Source organism: Garra rufa, chromosome 9 (assembly GCF_049309525.1).
Source record: "Garra rufa chromosome 9, GarRuf1.0, whole genome shotgun sequence".
Classification (NCBI taxonomy): Eukaryota; Metazoa; Chordata; class Actinopteri; order Cypriniformes; family Cyprinidae; genus Garra; species Garra rufa.
In genome coordinates, this window is record NC_133369.1 from 33138498 (window position 1) to 33153292 (window position 14795).

A 14795-nucleotide genomic window follows, 5' to 3' on the forward strand; every position below is an offset into this window, starting at 1 on the left:
TAAAAAGGCTGAATCATCACTTAAATGGATTCATTCAAAAACACTGATTCATTCAGGAACAAAACAACTACTGTGTGTTGATGGAAATGTGTAACACTCACTCATCGATAAAGACTATATCCTCATCCTCTAGTTTGTCATCCTCCATGTCACTAACTTTGGCTTCTTTGGCAACAGCGAGAGGGATGGGTTCAGCTGAGCTGCGAGGGCTGTCAGCTCCTGTGGAAAAAACACCAAAAACACTCCAACATATAAATATTAACATTGAAATAACAGAGAGCTCAAAAGGGCAGAGATTATTTGAAAACATCTAGTCAAAGCAAAATGATTTCAACAACTAGTACTCACTATTGATTTTCTTAAATATCATTAATGTCAGTTTATAAATGAGACACTTCCACAGAGGTACTAACCCATGTTATCTCTTAGTGCACTGGCATCACTGTGGGAATCAAAGCTGTAATGTGGCACCAGCTTCAGACGCATCTTAGAATACGTCTCTGCACTCGACAGTTTCCATTTCACCTCCTGCTGAACCCTGAAACACAAACACTTCCATTCAGTCCATCATTGCACACCACAATATAATCCCTGAATATACAGCATCAGTGTATACAACTGAACCTCACTTCAACACAGTGAGCTACGAATGTCAGATAAATAGCATAGACATCAATGGAACACAAAAATATTTTTGTAACTTTATAAAATTACGGTTGAACTAGTGATGCCACATGGAGTATGTCCTTTCTACTTTTCTTTTGGGTCTTGAATGTGTCAGTTGCGTTGATGTCTATGCAGGGTCAGAAAGCTCTCAGATTTTATCAAAAATATCTTAATTTGTGTTCCAAAGATGAACGAAGGTCTTACGGGTTTGGAACAACATCAGGATGAGTACTTAATGACAGAATTTTCAGTTTGGGAACTATCTCTTTACAGGAGGAGAGGAAGAAGTGTCTTATCTAGCGAAACGATCGGTTATTTTTTATTTTTTTTTATTACAATTTATATACTTTTTAAACTCAAATGCTTGTCTTGTCTAGTTTTGTCTGAGCTCAGTTTTTTTCTGGTTCAAGACAGTTAGGGTATGTTGAAAAACTCAAATTTTCTCCCTCAACTTCAAAATCATCCTACGTCGCCGTTTTACCTTTTTTGTTAAGGGTGTTTGATCTTTGCATGTTCACTTTGCAAACACTGGGTCGGTACTTATGCAGCGATGTACGATCATCTTGAAATTATTTTTGAAGTTGAGGGAGAAAATAAATGATTGATGAATGAGTTTTTTGACCTACCCTAACTGTTTTGAACCAGAGATGCACAGACTACTCATGCACATTGCAGAGAGAGACAAAGATAAGCATTTGAGATTAAAAAGTATATAAATTGTAATAAAAAATATATAAAATAACCAATCATTTCGCTAGATAAGAACCTTTTTCCTTGGCTGGGTTCGTTTACAGCTGCATTTGGGATTGTTTGAAGCTACATTTTGGATTTTCAAACTTGGGGCACCGTAGAAGTCCACTATATGGAGAAAAATCCTGAAATGTTTTCATCAAAAAACATAATTTCTTTACGACTGAAGAAAGCAGGACATGAACATCTTGGATGACAAGGGGGTGAGTACATTATCTGTACATTTTTGTTCCGGAAGTGAATTCTCTTTTAAATCTCTCAATCTCTCTCTCTCTCTCTCTCTCTCTCTATATATATATATATATATATATATATATATATATTATGTATTTATTTATTTATTCTGATATTGATAATGATTCATTCACGCAAACCTGAGTGCCCAGGCTCCTCTCTCGCTGCTCAGTAACCTGCGCAGTGATTTCCAGTGCCTCCACACCACCCCCTGCTGACTGTTAATCATCTTCTGCACACTGTGGTAGCGGCTGTTCTCTGTGCGCACTCGTTTCAGGTGTGGGTCAATAATGAGCTCCTAAAGATAAGAATACAAACATAATAACATGTCCATGTTATTAACTCATCTGTCATAATCACATATGGTTTGGTTGGGGTTTGGGATGTGTATTGAATAATCCCAGTATCTCAAAGAGTAGAAAGTCATGGTCTGCTCATTGTGGGAATTTAACAGCAAATTCAGCAATCCTTAGTTTACCAGCGCAACACTGAATAAATGGGGTTGACAGAAACCTGAAACTTGGCTTTGCAGTCAGAACGGTCCTTGTCTCTTCTCTGTGCAGTGCTCATGAGGTCATCAAAGCAGGAATTCCAAAAGTTGGACATCAGATCGTGACTCTTGCCAAAAGTGTCCAGCTCATACTGCTGCATTGTGGGCTCCACCTAAAGGCATACATTATGAAAAACATTTCAGATTTTTAAAACGGGTATTTCCTGTATGTTTGTAAATAATATAATACAATACAATATAATACAATAATTGCACAAAATTAATGTATAAAATAATTAATAATTAGATGTAAACATATTATAGATAATATAATATGATATTATATAAATTAATTATATTATACATGTATATAATTTTTTTAAATGGCTAATTTGTTTGTAAACAGCTAATAGTTAGGATAATAATATAATATAGTATAATAATTGCACAAATTAATGTAAAGTAACTATTTTGATTTAATTTTAAATGTATAGACATAAATATATATTACAAATAACATAATATAATACAGTATAATAATTGCACAAATTAATGTATACAATAAGTATTTAAATTATATTCTAAATGTATAGATATAAACATATATTATAGATAATACAATATAATGTAAATTAATTATATTATACAGTTTATTTTAAATTACTAATTTGCTTGTAAACAGCCAATAGTTAGGACAGTAATATAATATAATACAATATAATAATAGCACAAATTAATGGCTAAAATAATCATTTTAATGCTGTTAGAAATGTATTGAATTTATTTAAAATAGTATAATTTAAAATGACTAATTTGCTTGTAAACAGCCAATAGTTAGGACAATAATATAATATAATATAATAAAATATAATATAATAATTATTTCTTAAAATAATTATATTATAAATGTATAAAATGTATTTAAAATGACTAGTTTGTCTGTAAACACTCAATAGTTAGGACAATATATAATATAATATAATATAATATAATATAATATAATATAATAATATAATATAATATAATAATAGCACAAATTAATGTCTAAAATAATAATTTTAATGCTGTTATAAATGTATTGAATTTATTTAAAATATAATATAATATATCACAAATGAATGTATAAATTAATCATTTTAATTGTATTATAAATGTATACAATTTATTTAACATTTGTTCGCTTGTAAACAGCCAATAGTTAGTAATATAATATAATATAATAATTACACAAATTAATGCATACAGTAATTTCAGTAAAATAGTTAATTATAAATGTATAAAATGTACAATTAAAAAAAATTATACTTTATAAATTGTATACATTTCTAACATAATTTAAATAATTAGGACTATTGATGTGTTCTAATATATTGCTGTTGTTGACATTACTCAACCTTTTACCAAGTCAGTACTCATAGTGTATTGTAATGCTGAACATACAAAATATACACATTTTTCTCTCTCTTTACCCCTTCCCGCACCTAGATACTTGTTTGGGCATAGTGTAAAACCTGGTTCACTTTGCGTTTCAAGGCATGGTAATATACCGTGTGATTTGTATATACAGGGCAGATTTATAAGCACACGCTGTCACACGCCAGCCTTCATAAATCATCTCCAGGACACTCTGGCATGATGTCTGTTTAATTTAAACGCATGGTTTGTCTTGGATTTGTGAGATGAGGAGAACAAATCAGGATTTTTCTGTCTTGTTTTGGCACAGGACGAACAAAAGAGTCTAAATAAAGTGTTCATCACTACAATGGAAGCAGATTAACCGTCAAAGTGCCCTCATGCTAAAACAAACACACACCCACTGAATTTTAGAGAGAGAGTCTACAGCTCAGATGCTGGACCAGTGCTGAAATCAGCATTAGCTAAACTCAAATTAATCCAAGATGATAGTATGCTACAGATGTGAATAAGGAGAATGAGTTGTTTCAAAGAAAAACTGTGTATAATCTGTCGGGACAAAGCTGTATGTGAAATGATGAGCTTATCTCGTGTTTGACTGAGAATGAGCGCTGAAAGACTTATTTCTGACATTCTGCCTCCAAAAAAGGTAAAACATGTGCTAACATATACAGACCCGACTGCAGCCGAGAAGCCACCATCTTATCTTAATTCAAACAGTCTAACCGGGTGCCTGCTAAGTGAAGTGCGTCTGTGTGTGAGGGAGATTGGACTCTACTGACGTGGTTCTGGTAGAACTGCTGCCACTCAGCAGTGCTGCAGTAGTTCTGGAGATCCTGGGCGAAGGAGGGGCTGCCGTTGGTGGCGGGCAGATTGGGGAGCATCTTCTGAAGGGTTGTGCGATCCGCATGCTGGTCCAAGAGTGCTCGGACGATGGGCACCAGGGGGCTTAGCAAAGCCTCGGGGCCCGGGCCTGAACCCGAGTTTGCAGGCCAAAGTGGTGCAAGACGACCCAGAAGAAAACACACCTCTTCCCAGGACAGACATAACACAGTCTGCAGCAGGCTATGAAGTTTTAAACATGCCATCTCACACACCTGAGAGAAAAGAAACAGCAGATATTACATTACTGTCAAGGTTTTGGTGTTATTTGTGTTTGTCTGTGTGTGTTGTTCAAATTAGACTTTTATTTTGACATTAGAACATGCTCAGAATAGCATACATTTATTATATGTGTTGTCTCAGACAACACGGCATATTATATTATGCATTACTGTATTCATGCAATATATACTATACCAATAGACTGATAGCTTATTACATACTGTCCAGCATATAATTTGTATGTGATATAAACAATATACTGTAGTGTATACTACATGAAAAAAATTACTTTGAAACAATTTTCACTCAGAAAATGCAAGTAAATTTTACAAAATTTTACATATTGTAAAACGTACTGCAATAATCTTTAATTATAATTAAAAAAAAATAAATATTAAATAAAAAATTTATATTTCTTTGTATGTACAAAAACGTTTTTAATGTGAAGTATAGACATACAGAAAAATGTATCATATGTATGATTCAGTATAGTACAGTATAGTACAGAATGTATAGTTTATTATAGTATAGCATAGCATAGCATGGTATAGTATGTAAGGTATAGTATAGTATGTAGTATATACTATACTGAAAAATTACTTTTAAACAATTTTCAGTCAGAATCTGCAAGTAAATTTGACAAAATTATATATTTTTTTCATTTTTGAAGAAGTATACACATTCAGAAAATTGCATCATATGTATGGTACATAATGGTATGTATAGTATAGTATGGTATGGTATTGTATAGTATGGAATGTATAGCATAGTACAGTATAGTATAGTATAGTATGGTATATGGTATATACAGTCAAGCCCGAAATTATTCATACCCCTGGCAAATTCTGAAGTTACTTTTATTCAACCAGCAAGTTTTGACCGGAAATGACACAGGCTTCTCCCAAAGACGACGTACAAGAGGTATCATTGTGAAAAAAAAAAAATCCTAATTACCCTGATTCATTGGGAACAGCTGTTTTAATCAACGCAACAGGTGAAAAGCAGAAGCTCTCTGCTGTTGGTTTGGAAAGAACTATAAGACCATATCTAAACAGTGCAAAGTATTATTAAAAATACAAGACGTTCCGCACTGTGAAAAATCTCAGAGGATGTGGTCGGAAGCTAAAAGTGACACCTGTGCTGGCCAGGAGGATAGTGAGAGAGGTAAAAAAGAATCCAAGGATCATCGCCAAGGCCATCCTGATGAATCTGGGCTCTGCTGCTGACAACATCTCAAGGCAGACAGTCCAACGGACACTGCACACCGCTGGGTTCCATGGCCGCAGACCAAGGAGGACACCACTTCTCCAGATAAAGCACACAAAAGCAAATGCTCATCTGGACAAAGAAGAAGACTTCTGGTCTTCTGTTTTATGGTCAGATGAAACAAAAAATGAATTGTTTGGCCACAATGATGTAGCCTTCATTTGGCGTAAAAAAAGGAGAAGCCTTCAACCCTAAGAACACCATCCCCACTGTCAAACATAGTGGTGGGAACCTAATGTTTTGAGGGTGTTTTTCAGCCGGTGGACCAGGGAACCTAATCACAATAAACGGCACCATAAAACAGGAGCAATACATCAAAATTCTCAATAACATCAGGCAGTCTGCAGAGAAACTTGGCCTTGGGCACCAGTGGACATTTTAGCACGAAAACGACCCAAAACACACAGCAAAAGTGGTGAAGAAATGGTTAGCAAACAAAAACATCAACATTTTGCAGTAGCCCAGCCAGAGTCCTGACTTAGATTCAACTGAGAATCTGTGAAGGGAGCTAAAGATCAGGGTGATGGCAAGGAGACCCTCCAACCTGAAAGAGTTGGAGCTCATCGCTAAAGATGAATGGGCAAAAATACCAGTGGAGACATGCAAAAAGCTGGTCAAAAATTATAGGAAGCGTTTGATTGCTGTAATAGCCAATAAAGGCTTTTCTATTGATTATTGAGAAGGGTATGAATAATTTTGGACATGCAAGGCAAGGCAAGGCAAGCTTATTTATATAGCACATTTCATACACAATGGCAATTCAAAGTGCTGTACATAAAAAGGAATTAAAATCATAATAGCATAAAAATCATAAAAATTTAAAATAATAATCACAACAATAAAAACAGAGAATTTAAGAACATTTAAGATGATTTAAAAAATTGATTTAAAATTAATTAGCACAGTAAAATGATTATACATAAAATAATGCAATCTGGTCGGACGTAGCACAGTGCTCATTCAATAAATGCACAACTGAACAGATGAGTTTTGAGTCTGCATTTAAATGTGGCTAATGTATTAGCACATCTGATCTCTTCTGGAAGCTGATTCCAAGTGTGGGCGGCATAATGGCTAAAAGCGGATTCCCCTTGTTTTGTGTGAACCCTTGATATTACTGACTCGATCCTAGTGATCTGAGTTGTCTGTTAGGTTTATATTCAGTGAGCATATCTGCAATGTATGCAGGTCCTAGGCCATTGAGTGCTTTATAAACAAGTAAAAGTACTTTAAAATCTATCCTAAACATAACTGGAAGCCAGTGTAAGGACCTGAGGACTGGTGTGATATGCTCTGATTTTCTGGTTCTAGTCAGAATCCTGGCAGCAGCGTTCTGTATGAGCTGCAGCTGTCTAATGGTCTTCTTGGGAAGGCCAGTGAGGAGACCATTGCAATAGTCCACCCTGCTTGTGATAAAGGCATGAACAAGTTTCTCCAAGTCTTGACAGGAAACAAAACATCTAATTCTTGCAATGTTTTTGAGATGATAGTATGCTGATTTAGTTACTGCTTTGACATGGCTACTGAAACTGAGGTCTGACTCCAGAATCACACCAATATTCTTGACTTGATTTTTTGTTTTTTGACCCCTAACATCAAGGTACGCATTTACCTTATGAACTTCATCTTTGTTTCCAAATGCAATGACTTCTGTTTTCTCCTTGTTTAACTGAAGAAAGTTTTGGCACATCCAACTGTTAATTTCATCAATGCATTGGCAGAGGGAGTCAATGGGGCTGTAGTCATTTGGCGATAAGGCTAGGTAAATCTGGGTATCATCTGTGTAGGATTTCAGCGCGAATCAGACAATTCAGGAGATCCGATTAGAAGTAAAAACATTTCTACAGCCTCAAACTCCAAAATCCCAGCAACTCCAGCATGACCAGCATGTCGTAAAATTTGTCATGTGACACCCTGACTCCAGCCAGTCTGAAGCAAACCTAACTAACTAGGAACTTACAACATTAACACAAAAGGACCCTTGTTGATAATCCCAAATTTGGGGCAAGTAACCAAGATTAATGGTCAAAGAAATGCACATCATGAACATCACATGAGTAAAGTCATTAGCGATATTGGTTGGTTTTCCCCCACACAGAGGACAGGGCCTGAAATTCCTTCTACGCCCTCTTGACCTCTTTGTTCCTCACAGAACACATCCTTATGGTCACAGTATGGCAAAGGAAACTGCCTTTCCATATATATACCTATAATGTGCTAAAGAACTTAGGAGCAACTCATAATTTCTATGTATAACTTCCTATCATATATGTAACTCACACATTTGTCTATTATGTTTTAATCACTTATTGTGTATGTCCCTTTTGATAACTATTGAATGGTTTAATGGTTTATATTGGTGTTTGATATGCATGGTCTTGAAATTAGATTCTTGAAATGTTTCTATAATTCAATTCTTTGTAAAATGTATTTTAGTCTCGTTATTGAAATCATGTCCAAATTTAACTTTGCCAAGAGCGGGAAAATTGGGACCATGGGACGGATCACATGACATTGTGATTTATGGTTGGGGAGGAGAAACCAGCAGTACCCTGACTTAGGACAATGTTCTAATTGGTCAAGACACCATTTGGGATGTGTCCAAAAGCTGACTGTAAATACTCAGGACACCATTCAAATCTCTCTCTTACGCTGACTCTCTTACACTTCTCTTACTCCTACTCCGCGTTCCGATGCTGTTAGCGTTCTTCTTGAACGCTCCCTGGCCTGCATGCCAGCATGCCAAGTGCTCCTCTAAAGGAAACATGAGGAGATCATTACACTCCTGTCTTTTACTTTACTTCTTTTATTTCTTTCCGTTGAGAGTTTCGTGTTCTAGTTAAGTTTTGTGCAAGCCGCGACCGACCCAAACGTCTTCGCTGACCTCAACTTTAACAGCGCACAACTCGCATCCTCAAGCCAACGCCCAAGACTTCACGTCCAACGACTACCGAACTCCCATCCAATCAGCAACCCCGGGAAACCCCTTTTGGAACGACGCACGAAAGGAATCCCCTCGATACAAAGGCAACGCAAGTACAACCTCCAGATTCTCACTGAACTGGTGCATTTGATATAAAGTTTAATAACCTCTTTGAGAGACTCAATACGAGGGTTAATTAAGTGATTGATGGTTGTTCAGGTCTAAGCAATTGCACATATTGCTATAAACTTGGGACTTCATATTTTCATTCCTTTAAACTCATTCTTTCCTCACTTTCTCTTTCTGCAACCTGTGTGAATGCGTGTGTTTATGTTAGATTAGTTTGTATGTGTTAGGTTTATCCAATAAAATCATATTTTTATTAGAAAAGATAAGTATCTTGTGTTTTATGCTTACAAGTTAATGTCTTAAACTGCCGATTTTGCTACTGTGCTAATATATAGTGTTTTCACTATATTCTGGATAGTAATATCCATTGCAGAGTTTCTGTTACACGGCTTGTTTAATGAATCGCGGGTCGACTCTGAACAGCCGTAAAACAGCGATTCTGTTCAAATTCCCTATTGAATCATATTCGATTCCCTTTGAGCTAAATTAAATGTAATTAATCCCTTACATCTGCATAGCTGTGATATGCAATTTGGTTCTTTCTCATTATTTGACTTAGTGGGAGCATATACAGGCTGAACAACAGCGGCGCCAGAATTGAGCCTTGTGGGACTCTGCATTTCATGGACGTCCACTTAGACTTATGTTCTCTTATACTCACATAATAGCCTCTCCCTTCTAAGTATGACCTGAACCATTTGAGAACCATCCCAGAAAGCCCGACCCAGTTTTCCAGTCTATCTAGAAGAATGTTGTGATCGACTGTGTCGAACGCAGCACTGAGATCTAGTAATACCAGCACTGATATTTTGCCAGAATCAGAATTTAGGCGAATATCATTTATTATCTTTATGAGTGCTGTCTCTGTGCTATGATGTGGTCTGAAACCAGATTGGAAGTGGTCCAGGTATCCATTTGAGTTTATGTAGTGGTTCAGCTGATTAAAAGCAACCTTTTCAATAATCTTGCCTATGAAAGGAAGATTTGATATTGGTCTATAGTTGCTCAGTATGGTGTTATCAAGATTTTTCTTTTTCAGAAGGGGCTTAACAGCTGCAGTTTTCAGGGAGTTTGGAAAAGTCCCAGAAAGAAGTGAGGTGTTCACCACTTCTAAGAGATCTGCTTCTAAACAGCTAAGCACACTTTTGAAAAAAAGATGTGGGAAGTGTGTCAAGGTAGCAGATGCTGTACTGTTTCTTCCAAAATGTTGCTATCGATTGCTTCAAAAGTAGACATAGTGACTTCTGTTTGAAATTGCGGTCAAATCTGTCTGACCTCTGCATAACTTAAGGGTGTGCTAATTGTCTTTCTGATATTATTGATCTTCTCAGAAAAGAAGGAAGCAAACTCATCGCACTTGCTATCGGATTTCACTAGGGATCTGACTAGGGGGGTTTGTTAGTCTCTCAACGGTAGCAAAAAGAGTGCGAGTGTTGTTTAAGTTGCTCTTTATAAGGTTTGAGAAGAACTAGAAAACTGTCTAGCTTTACCTAGTTCAGCATTGAAAGCATGTAGGCTGTCTTTATAGATGCTATAGTGAATTTCAAGTTTCGTCTTCTGCCACATCCGCTCAGCTTTTCTGCATTGTCTTTTCATATTCTGTACTGCTGTTGATTTTCTCCACAGTGATTTCTGTCTGCCTGACGTCTTTCTGATTTTCACAGGTGCGATGTCATCAATGACATTCTTAACTTTTGAGTCGAAGGACTCCAGGAGAAGATCAACAGAGTCTGCAGAAATGCTTGGCATTGAAGATATAGCCTTCATAAATAGCACACTAGTATTATTGTAAATGCATCTCTTTCTGACAGAGACAGATCTACATTCATTAGGAGCAGAGATCAATATATCAAAGAAAATACAGAAGTGATCAGATAGTGCTAAATCCTTGATAACAGTGGATGAAATCTTTAGACCCTTACTGATGAGTAAATCAAGAGTGTGTCCACAATTGTGTGTAGGCCCATGCACATGCTGAATCAGGTCAAAAGTGTTCAAAACCGTTATAATTTCTTTTGTGGTTTTGATTTCTGCATTTTCTATGTGAACATTAAAATCCCCTGCAATAGTAAAACAGTCAAACTCTGAACAGATAATTGACAGCAGTTCTGTGAACTCCTCAACAAAGGCTGAAGAGTATTTTGGGGGCCTGTAAATAATGATATATAGAATGCGTGGAGCACCTTTCAGCACAATCCATAGATATTCAAAAGACAAATACTGACCAAATGACACTTGCTTGCATTGATAGACATCTTTAAAAAGAGCAACTACACCTCCACCTCTCCTAACAGCTCTGCAGACACTCATGAAAGTAAAGTTAGGAGAGGCTGTTTCATTGAGGACTGTTGCGCTGCAGCTGTCTTCTAGCCATGTTTGATTTAGAAAAATAAAATCCAGGTTGTTTGTGGTTATAAAATCATTGATTAGAAGTGATTTATTTTTTAGTGAGCGAATGTTTAAAAACACTAGCTTGATGGCATTACTTTTTGTCTCTAGAGCAAATTTAGTTTGATGCCTAATAGGCCTCAGATTAGAGGCCGTACGACTTGAGATGGCCTTAGACTTTCTATCACATATTAAAACAGAAATAGGGAAAACTACAGGCACACTGGGTTCCCGCTTATGTAAACATTCCTGAGTGTTGCTGCTATCGTAACGGGGACCCGACACATATCACTGAGGGCTGTTTTCAGTTGTTTTTGGTTCACTCACAGCAGACACAGGAGGGTTTGGGCCCTGACGTTGTGGCAGCGGCCGGAGAGCTCTCACAGGAGGAGGAGGACGAGCTGGACCCACAGGCTTTGGTGGTTGTGGTGCCCGCCGTTTTTTAGTTGATAACTGGGGGCTTGCAGCAAAAGAGTGGGAGAGTCTGGTTCCAGCATATACCAGTTCCTCCATTTTCTGTGAGAAGCTTAGAAGTGGAGATGCTGGAGAGAGGGATAATGTGTCTGGTGAATGGAGCTCTGGCTCTGGTGTTTCTGGTGGCTGAAATATGTTGTCCTGGCTTCCCTGGCTGTTTACCAGAAAGTCGTCCTTCGGTGCTGAGTCTTGGAGCTGTTGCAGTACGTCACAGTCTGTCTGTGATGAGCTCTGATGGCAGGGCTCAGCCAGGAAAGTGTCCATAAGCAGTGCTTGTTGTGGCTGTGTGGCGTTGTCAGTGTCCTTGTGGGTTGTGTTGACCACATGATGACTCTGAAGCTGATAAGATGTCCTGTCGTCACGCATACATTGTCCAAGTGTGTGTGTGCCATTCATGTTGGGTGGACTGGCACATTCTACTGATGGATGCCGGAGTGAAAAATAGATATTGTCCTTTAGCACTCTTGCACCAAGTTTGTTTGGGTGGAGGCCATCCAGTTTAAACAGTTGTCTATGGCCCCAGAAAAGGTTGAAGTTGTCAATGAAGTTGACTCCTTTTAGACTGCAGGTTCTTTGTAGCCAGGTATTCAGTCCAAGCAACCGTGAAAACATGTTAGTTCCCCTTGCTGGGAGTGGTCCACTGATGAACGACTGAACTTCAAGTCTTCGAAGTGTTTCAATGAGTTCACCAAATTCCTTCTTTAGGAGTTCTGACTGCTCTTTCCGAATATCATTCTTTCCCACATGGATGATGATTCGATTTGCAGTCTTGTGTTTCATTAGAATGTTCCGAAGTCATCAGAGATGGTTGCTTGAGGAAAGCAGCATGTAGTTGTAGTTCCCCTTCAGTCGTTTCACTACGACGTTACATGGGAATCGCTTGAGAGTCCAATCGTCTCTGAGCCTTATTCAAAAGGCCAATGAAAATTGGCGAGTGGCATTTGCATGCTAAGCCACGCCCCATACATACGGGTATATAAGATGGCGGCATGCAGCCAGTCAGTCAGATATTTGCTTCAGAGCTGTTTGGATCGAGCCTGTTCAAAGCAAGAAAAAGAAGAAACGTTCCTGCTGCTCTTCTCTCCGCTGACGTGCTGCCATCTAAAAGAGTATTCCACTAAAAGAGTGTTCTGGCAGCCGTCATCGGTGTCCTGCGGGTGGCCGTTTTAACGGCCATAAACAAGCCTCCTGCGCTCCAGCGAGCGAGCCCCCCTGAGCGCACAGAAGTGCCGCGGTTCCTCCCTGGGCAGACCGGGATCTATAAGAGCAATTTCTCACGGCTGTGTAAGACGTTCTTCTCAGAATGGTCTTCCGGCCATGCGCTGCTGGATGCGGCAGTTTCCTCACCTCTGAGGACGGACATGAACACTGCCTCACATGCCTGGGCTTAGAGCATGCTGAGGCAGCGTTCACGGATGGTTCGTGCGTTCATTGCGAACGCATGACCATGATCACGCTGAAGAACCGCCGTTCTTTCGCGAGACGGCTCTCCTCGGTGCCCCGCGGCTCGTCGTTGAGCCATCAATGCTTTTCGGCCGCCGTGGCGAGGCACCAGGGGGACTTACGGGTGACTGTGCAGAACGTGCCGCCGGCTTCCAAAGCCCAGCGGCCGTCTGCATCTCGGCGTGGTCCCGATCGAGTGGCCGAAGCAGTATGCTTCCCCGGATTCCGGGCTGAGCATCTCCTTTGGCGCTCCACCGGAGGAAGAGATGTCTGTCGCTGCGTCAGAGGGTGAGTCTAATGGTGAAGCGGACATCTCGCGGGGCAAGCGCCCTCCTGTGGTCGCTGCCCCGTCTGACATGGACGCTGAACTATCAGCTATGCTCCTCCGAGCCGCCAGGGGGATTGGGCTGGAGGTGTCTCATGCGCCCCCGGCCGATCCCTCTAGGCTTGGCGACTGGTTCCTGAGGTTCCGCCGCGCCCCCCCGTTCCATTCTTTCCGGAGGTGCATGAGGAGCTGATTAAAACCTGGCGGGCGCCCTTTTCATCTCGCCTTCGCCCCAGCTCCTCCTCCCTCGCCACCCTCGATGGCGGGGCAGCCCGGGGATACGAGTCGGTCCCCAGAAACAGACGGAGGCCATCAAACATATCCTGCCCCGCCGCGAAGCTAACATCCCGCCGCCGGTGGCCCCGCCTCTGCCTGCCCGTCGCCGAGGGCGCCCCCCTGCAGCTAGTAAGACAGCTCCAGCCCCAGCCGAGGTTCACGAAGCCAGGTTGGCTACCCGGTGCCAGGAGAGCGGCGCCGCCCGCCTCTCAGGGGCCAGCCAAGAAAACCTCTTGCAAGAAACCTGCGAAACGTCCCTGACGCGGGCAACCCAGAGGTGGTGGAGATTGCTCTTCGGGGGACAGTGACATCGACTTCCCCACTCCCGGTGGAGGGCCAGGAGCTTCTGTGCACAATAACATCGCCGCCGGCCTACGGGTCGGTGGTACCCACATTTTCACAGAAAGAGCAAATTTCCTCACCTCTGGGGCCTCGGCCCCGAGTTCCCTTCTCGAGCAGAACTTACACTCCTCGGCATCGGACTCGGAGCCTGATATCGCCAGCGCGGGAACCAGGGAAGAAGGTAAGCGTTGCTTCTCGCAGCCAGACTCTCCCCCAGAACCTGGTGTTCTCTGGGGTCAGTCCCCTTCCCCCCGCCCCCTTAGACTGCCCCACCGCGGTCACGTCGGTCAACGTTCCCTTGATACCGCTAGCGAGCCGGTTGAAGGCTTGGCTTCAGCTTCCCAACCCCTCACGGTGGTTGATACGGACGGTACGTCTCGGCTATGCGATTCAATTCGTCACGCTGTCCTGCGTGCGGAGGTTGCAGTCCTACTGGCGAAGGACGCAATCGAGCCAGTCCCTCCAGCCGAAATGAAGTCAGGGTTCTACAGTCCCTACTTCATCGTGCCCAAAAAGAGCGGTGGGTTAAGACCCATCCTGGACCTCAGAGCTCTGAATCGGTCCCTTCTCAG

At 40.5% G+C, this 14795-nt stretch overlaps 1 protein-coding gene across 1 annotated transcript in view; it reads right to left on the reverse strand.

The window, feature by feature from the left end:
- Positions 1 to 14795, reverse strand: part of nbeal2 (neurobeachin-like 2) — a 118251-nt gene that overhangs the window by 35233 nt on the left and 68223 nt on the right. Inside the window, 5 exon segments of the mRNA XM_073847831.1 lie at positions 102 to 219; positions 414 to 538; positions 1791 to 1948; positions 2164 to 2313; positions 4336 to 4650. Of these exon segments, the coding sequence (XP_073703932.1) occupies positions 102 to 219; positions 414 to 538; positions 1791 to 1948; positions 2164 to 2313; positions 4336 to 4650 (866 nt within the window).